This window comes from Podarcis pityusensis (genome assembly GCF_964106645.2).
Source record: "Podarcis pityusensis genome assembly, chromosome: 4".
NCBI lineage: Eukaryota > Metazoa > Chordata > Lepidosauria > Squamata > Lacertidae > Podarcis > Podarcis pityusensis.
Genome location: NC_138027.1, coordinates 19,488,918 through 19,497,039, shown reverse-complemented (window position 1 = coordinate 19,497,039; position 8,122 = coordinate 19,488,918). Strand labels below are relative to the sequence as shown.

At 48.8% G+C, this 8,122-nt stretch overlaps 1 protein-coding gene across 1 annotated transcript in view; it reads left to right on the top strand.

Moving 5' to 3' along the window:
* Positions 1–1,133: 1,133 nt before the first annotated feature.
* The window catches only part of TRPC6 (transient receptor potential cation channel subfamily C member 6), a 71,904-nt gene continuing 64,915 nt past the window's right edge, over positions 1,134–8,122 (top strand). The window contains exon 1 of the mRNA XM_081001907.1: positions 1,134–1,945. Within this exon, the coding sequence (XP_080858033.1) occupies positions 1,800–1,945 (146 nt within the window). The 5' untranslated portion in view covers positions 1,134–1,799. The remainder of the gene's footprint in view (positions 1,946–8,122) is intronic.

The window sequence follows — 8,122 nt, the reverse complement described above, 5'->3', positions numbered from 1 at the left end:
GTTCACCAGAAGCAGCTTAGTCATGCTGGCCACATGACCCGGAAGCTGTCTGTGGACAAGCGCCGGCTCCCTCGGCCTATAGAGCGAGATGAGTGCCGCAACCCCAGAGTCGTCCGTGTACTTTTACCTTTACCTATCATAGAATCATAGTGTTGGAACTTAGAAGGAACCTTAAGGATCATCTAGTCCCATGGTTCCCAACGTGGGGCACACGCCCTACAGGGAGGCAATTTGATTTTTAAGGGGGGCAATTCGAGAATGAGTTATTAACAGTGAATGACATGTGAGTAGTTCACTTTTTGAATAATAAGAATTATATTGGGGTGTGTGTGGGGGGGGAAACCATCAGGATTTTAGAGATGCTTAGGTGGGACATGGCCAAAAAAAAAAAAAAAACAGTTTGGGAACCACTGATCTAGTCCAACCTACTGCAGCACAGGAATCTCTTTGCCCAACGTGGGGCGTGAACCAAGGACCCCGAGATTAACAGCCTCGTGCTCTACTGACGGAACTACACCTTTCCACGATGCTTGGCGATGGAGAGAGGTGACGAGTCTAAACCAGGAGCACGATCATCCTAGCTCTTGGGCCTCCTCGATGACTTTGCATACGGTCGTGCGCAAGAGGAGGCGGAGACCCACCGGGAGAGCTGCTCCCTCGGGAGGCAGCTTGTAAACAGGATGCTTCCTTCTGATGCGCTACTACAGGGGTGGCCAACTCCGAAGTGACTGCGATCTACTCAGAGAGTTACAAACTGGCAGTGATCTACCCCCTTTTGGGGGGTTCAGGTCAAAGTTCTTGAGCTTTTTTTTAGGAACGAAAGCCGTTTTTGGGGTTTCAGGTGAAAGAGTTGTTGAGCTCTTTTTTTAGGGAGGAGGAAAGCCCCATTTTTGGGGGGTGCAGGGAGAAAATGATGAGCTTTTTTTTAGGCGAGCCAAAGTTGTTGAGCTTCTATGGGGGGAGCCGGTGATCTACCAGTGATCTACCACAGACGTCCAGTGATCTAGCGGTAGATCACGATCTACCTGTTGGACGTGCCTGCGCTACAAGGGGGAAAGCAAGGGAACGTCGAGGGGGCGGGCAGCAACCGTGGGGCGTGGCTGCCGAGGATGGTGCGCCTCGCATCTCGGCCGGGCGCGCCAGAACTTTTCCTCCTGCGCCATGTGATTTCCTCTCCCTCTCTCTCTCCTCCACCCCTTTCCCCCTTCTTTCTTCCTCGACAGCGGGAGCCGCGCAAACTTTTAAAGCCCCCTCCTTTTTTTGGCAAAGGCTGCGGGCAGTGACGACTTTCGGAGGGGTGGCGGCGGCGGATCTCGCTGGTTGACATAGTAACTCCTCTCTCTGCTCGCCTCAGTCGGTGTCTGAGGGGCTGCTCGGTTGCTGCCGCCGCCGCCACCGCTACCTTCATGGACTGCAGCGAGCGACCCCGGCAGCAAAGCGAAGGCGAAGGGCTGCTCGGGGCTTCGCTGCCTCCGCTGGAGCTCCGGCGACCCCGGCTCCTCCTTCGCCATGGGGACACCGCGCTGCCCGTAGCTGCGAGCGGCGGGCGCGCCAAGCAGCCCAGTCTCCTCCTCGGCGGCGGGAACCCCGGGGCCACTTTTTCTCCTTATTTCTGAAGGAAAGGCAGCAGCCCCGAGTGCGAGGAGCGCCCCACTCTCCCCCCCTTTGTGTGTGTCAGGTTATATTTTTTTTTTGGGGGGGTCATCCTTTAAATAATAATTCGAGGAGAAGGAAACGAGGGGCTTTCTCAGGGACGACGACCCCATCCAAGAGCGGGGTGAAGAAGCAGCAGCAGCGCCATGAGCCAAATTGGCCAGCCGCCCTTCGGGCCTCACGGCTCTCCGGCGGCGAGCGGGGCGCGGAGGAACGACAGCCGCGACTACCTGCTGATGGACTCGGAGGCGTGTGAGGAGAACTGCACGGCGCCCTACGCTTACTACCCCGCGTGAGTGGCTTTTTCCCGCCAAAGTGAGGGGGTGGGCGCCGCTTTTGGGAGAGGGGTGGAAAGTCAGGCGCGTCTCCCTCACGCGCTGCCCAAACGGCGACGACGACGACGGTGTGGGAATAGGGCAGAGAGAAGCCAGCTGCGCTCTCTCTCTCTCTCTCTCTCTCTCTCTCTCATTTTCGAAACAGAAGAGTTCAAAGGGGGTCGTGTGAAACAGTAGCGGGGTTGCTATGAGGTCGGGCTGACTCGCTTCCCGGATCCAGAGAGCTTCCTTCAGGGAGCTCCTCTTGGCGCTCGGAGCTTTTCCCTTCGCGGAGCTGCACCTGTGGCTTCCAGCCTCCCCCGCTGGGAAAGGGGAAAAGCGCGGGAAGATGTGGGAGGGCTGGAGGGGGGGGGGCGATCCTTATCTAGGGAGCCTTTCCGCCGTGGGGTTTGAAGGAAGCGGAGGAGCCAACTTCTAGGGGGCGAGGCCCCCTTCGTCCCCCACAATAAAATATCCGAGGCCCCCCCAAAGTTGATGAGCATTGCCATTCGAATGGTGTGCCATGTCATGTGATCATGCGGGGCGGGGCTTACCTGCGCCACCCCCGCCCTCAATATCTTATTCAAATCGGCACCCGTGGAGGGAAGATAGGGAATAGGTGGCAGGCGCTGTTGGTTTCTCTCGTGTAAGAGTGCAATGGAGTCTGTGTGTTTTTCTCTTCCAGAGAGGCACCCCCATGGGTGCAGCCAGGATTTTTGCTGGGGGTGGGTGCAGAATCTCAGATTTGTATTGATGTTGATTGATTGGGGCAGGCAGCCCCTCTTTCCATCACAGGGTGGTGTGTGAGATTGAGGGTGGTGTTAGCTACAGCTAAGAATTAAAGATGTGGGCTGCTTGCTGCCCAGCTCTCTAGGTGTGGGAACTGAGAGAATGATGGGATGTAGAAGATAGCCAATGCCGTGCCCAAGGGGCAGAGGCAGCCAACCTGTTGTCCACTAGCAGCGGAGAATTTGGGGCACCCCACGCATAAGAATGGAGGCCCCTGTGGGCTGGATGTGGCACGGGAAGGGCTCCTGCCTGCCTGGCACCCCAGAACTGTTAGCTGCTGCTTGCTTCCCAGCCCGGTTGAATGAACAGGCAAAGGGAAAACCCACACCAACACACTTACAAGATTAGGAAGCTCCTTATCCTGCATCCGATCATGGGTTCCACCTGGCTCACTATTGCCTACACTGGCTGGCAGCAGTTGTCTGGGATTTCAGGCCGGGGGCTTTCCCAGCCCTGCGCAGAGATGACGGGGAGCTTTCCCCTGCAAAGCATACGCACTCCCACAGCTCTTCTTTAACATGTTAAGATTTGAGGTTCTGAGCGCTGCTGCTGCTTCCGTCGAGGTTGGTAACCATTTGAGCATGCGCCTTCCTGCCCAGGTTTAGGGATGTATGTCTGCGGGGAGTATTTTGGTGAGGGCTGTAAGTGAGCAGCGTATTTGTGTGGGAAGTGGAATGTGATGAAGAGAATGTATATAAAGTGTATGTCGAAGGGGGGAGGTGACACACAGGGATGCAGGTGCTTTCTCTCTTGTGATGAGGAAGCCTGTAGGGCCCTCTAGGTGTTGGCGGACTCCAACTCCCACCAGGCTCTGCCAGCATGGGCAATGGTCAGGGAGGGTGAGGTTTCTGGTTCAGAAACATCTGGAGAGCCACGGGTTCCCCCATCCCTGCTCTTAACAAGGCAGGGTGCATAAAGAAGACAGTTCTTACACAGGATTGGCTGTGAGCTTTTTGTTACAGTTACAGGTGTGTTTGGAAGAGGGGGAATAAGGTGAATGTGGGGAACTCCTATGGCAGGATGTTTGTCAGGGGCTGCTGTCAGAGGGAGTGTGTAGCTACTCTAGAGATCCTACGGTGCAGTTCCATTACAGTGGTACTTCGGGTTACAGACGCTTCAGGTTACAGACTCCGCTAACCCAGAAATAGTACCTCAGGTTAAGAACTTTGCTTCAGGATGAGAACAGAAATTGTGCGGCGGCAGCGGGAGACCCCATTAGCTAAAGTGGTACCTTAGGTTAAGAATAGTTACAGGTTAAGAACGGACCTTCAGAACGAATTAAGTTCTTAACCCGAGGTAGCACTGTACTAGCGTTAAACATCCTGAGGTCCTTTGTAGGCTAGAAAAGATTCCAGTGGAATGAAATGAATAACAGTTTCCTTCTAACTAGGGCAGTTACAAATAAGGGAGGGTGTGTGGGGGTGGGACAGATTTCTCTCTCTCTCTCCCAGTTCATTTTCACATGGAGCGAGACTCCTAATGTCCACAAATGATTGCGAGTACAAACTAAGGGAACAGGATTCAAAGATGTGAGCTGATCTACTTGCTGCATGCTGGAGGAAGGCACCAGGAGTGTGTGATTGGGTTGCTTTTTTGCCAGCAGTATGAAGAATTAATGGCTCACAGAGGGGTGGTAAGAAAAGAGACCATCGCTGCTTCGTGGTGACCTGGGGGAAGCCTGCACTCTGGCCAAGGGAAGCTGGAAGAGAGATCTCTCAGCTGGCATTGTGGTCACCCAGATGCCTCTCTGAAACCTCAAACTATCTGCTTCCCCTCCTCCCACCCCATTATGTCTGCTGGTAATGATGCAGAGACCTCTTTCCCCCCCAGGTTGACACTCAGTGGTTTCTTCCAAAGGGAAAAAGGGGGGGGGGACACCACCAGGAAGGTGAAAAAGAAAGGGAGGGTGCCCAGAAGTACCTTTATTGAGAACTCTGTATTTTCAGTTACAGTGGTACCTAGGGTTAAGTACTTAATTCGTTCCGGAGGTCCGTTCTTAACCTGAAACTGTTCTTAACCTGAAGCACCACTTTAGCTAATGGGGCCTTGATTTCTGTTCTCATCCTGAAGCAAAGTTCTTAACCCGAGGTACTATTTCTGGGTTAGCAGAGTCTGTAACGTGAAGCGTATGTAACCCGAGGTACCACTGTACTGTATTCTTGAGAGGCACTTTTAGGCACAGCCAACCTGAGTCTTTGGCCTCCCACTCTACTGCAGCACACATACTTGAAAAAGATTTGAAGAACTGACAAATTCTCTCCAGATGCAATGAGTAATGCTATCTCCTGCCTACAGCCCAGTGCAGGAAGTGGAGAGGAAAAAGGAAATGATAGATGCAAAAGGGGAAAAAAGAGGCATCTCTTTTCAAGTGTCAGAACTAGGAGTTGCTGCGTAACGCTAGTCCATCTTGGACTCGACATACGTGTAGGAAGGCGTTGTGTGTGTAAATGGAGCAGAAATGTGTATTTTGGGGGGAATGGGGGTGGGGAAGAGAAGGGAACCAAAAGCATCTGTCAGGTAAGTGAATTATGCTTCAGGGAATGTTAATAAGGGTCTGCTGAGAAGGAGAGATGAGCGCTCTCTGGCATGGAATATCTGTGTAGGTCCTTGCCAGAGAGTTCTCATTTCAGCAGACCATTATTAACATCCCCTGAAGCATAATCCAGTTATGCGACAGATGTTTTTGCTCCTTTCCCCTTCCCAACCAACATGTCAACTCTTTCCCCCCGTAGGAGTAGGGGGTAACATCAGGAGTCCATGCCACACATGAATGGGTCACAACCAGTTGTGCATGCCTTGTGAATATAAGGGAAAGTTGGCCACGAACCACTGCCATCTGCAACAGTAATTTTATTTTGCTAATCTACATGGCATATTCCCTCACCCTAGTGTGATGATTTTAGTTGGCTATCCATCCTAACAACACTCTAGTTAGCAAGACATACACACTGGTATTTCCAAACAGAATAATCTCTGCAGAGGTTAAAGACTGCTGACATCAAGCTGTTGCAGACTGCAGCTCAATATGCAAAATTCCTTGGAAATGTTGACACTTAGTTTGGGATTTAGGTCACATCTTCTCACAAATTTTTGTGTGAAAGAAACCGAACACAGCACCTCACTTTTCCACGCCTCCTGAGCTGCCAAACCTGGTACATTCTGGGTTAGCCAGGAAAATCAGATTTCATCAATTTTGCCTCTGGATGAGTAAATCTGAAAGCACCTTTCAGTGTAGCCAAATTAGAAATAAATTAATGAAGCTATCTTGAATGGTGCATTTGTGTTTGGTTACCTTTTTAAAAAAAAAAATCCAGAATATATACATTCAAAATAATGCATAGAAATGTATACAGATGTTTAAAGGAATAGAGTTTCTGAGAAATTACATGAACTTTACATGCTGTGCTTCCTGTTTTTCTGTTTCTTGATTTGATGATGACAACTTTAACTTGTTAATGCGTTTGAGAGGTACAGTCATTCCTCCGTGCAGAATAAGAACTGATTACACTATGTAACATGACAAGAATCTGAAACATTCAGTGATGGCTGTAAGAGGCATAGTTTCTTCCTCGCTAATGCTTTCCCTTTGTATCTTAACTACTTAACATGAGTCATTTTGTTATCCACCTCCTCTGATTTATACCATTTAAACTTGCCAAAACCTATTAACACAGCCTGGCACAGAATAGGACTGTTGGTAGGAGGCAGCAGTAATAGGAAAGGATTAAGATTAAGGAGTTCAGTGGCTATAAGTCTATATATTTTTATCACTATTATTCATTTCATTTCTATACTACTTTATATTTTTAAGGGGGGGAAAGTTTGCAGCCTACATAAAAAAAAATTCAATAAAACATTTCTGAATAAAGTTAAATATGAAGTATACATTCAAAACAACATAGGTAACAGGGAACTAAAATATTATCTTGAAGATTTCAAAATAAAACTTTGCAAAGGAGGTCAAGTACAGAATACACATTTAACATGGCTAGCATTTTTTTTTTAACTTAAGCATTTCAAAAGAAAACATGGCTAAAGGAAGTCAAATACAAAATGCACATTTAAAGCAGCATAATTAGCAAGAGGATGAAATATTATAAACACTGAACGTATCTGCTGCTGCCGCTGCCAGTCCTACCAATGGTGGTTCGTGGCGGCTGGTGGCTGTGGAAGCTCAGGCTCAATGATCTGGGTCTTCACTAAGAGACAGCCAAGATGGTCATACATACATACAGTACTTAGCATAAAAGAAACTTGACGAATATGAAAACAATCTCTTAACAAAAAAATTGGTGCGACTAACAATAAAGACACCAACAATAAAAACAGAATCATAGATTTTCTTCTTCTGTGGCAATCACTCGTAGCCGAGTAAGATTGTCTTCCACAAACATGGTTTTAACAACGAGTCTGTAAGTGACTGTGGAGGCTAATTCTGGATACACACATCCTTCCACAGTGGGGACATAGGTTTCCGGGTGGGAGTTGATCACGGTGTGGATTTGCCAAGCATGCCTTCCTCCTAGCACGTTTCTCCCTTGCTTCCAGAGTTCGAGTGTCCTCAAAGCCCATGACACCTTTGGTAAAGGCTGTACTCCAACTGGAGCGCTCGCAGGCCAGTGTTTCCCAGTTGTCAGTGTTTATACTACATTTTTAAAGATTTGCCTTGAGACAGTCTTTAAACCTCTTTTGTTGACCACCAGCATTACGCTTTCCATTTTTAAGTTCGGAATAGAGTTGTTGCTTTGGAAGACGACCATCAGGCATCCGCACAACATGACCAGTCCAACGAAGTTGATGTTGAAGAATCATTGCTTCAACACTGGTGATCTTTTGTTCTTCCAGTACACTGATATTAGTTCGCCTGTCTTCCCAAGTGATGTGTAAAATTTTTCAGAGACACCGTTGATGGAATCTTTCGAGGAGTTGGAGATGGCGTTTATAAGTGGTCCATGTTTCACAAGCATATAGTAAGGTTGGTAGTACAATAGCTTTGTAAACAAACATTTTGGTTTCTCTGCAAATGTCCCGGTCCTCAAACACTCTGCACTTCAGTTGGGAGAAAGCCGCACTCACAGAGCTCAGGCGATGTTCGATTTTGGCATCAGTGTTGGCCCTTGTGGAAAGATAACTGCCTAGGTAGGAGAAGTGATCGGCATTTTCCAATGTTACACCATTGAGTTGGATTTGTGGCGCTGCAGAGGGGTTATTTTGTACTTGTTGGTGCAGCACTTTGGTTTTTTGGATATTAAGTGATAGGCCAAGCTATTCGTAAGCTTCTGCAAAGATATTTAGGATGGTTTGGAGGTCATCCTCTGAGTGTACACACACTACGTTGTCATCAGCATACTGAAGCTCTATGACGG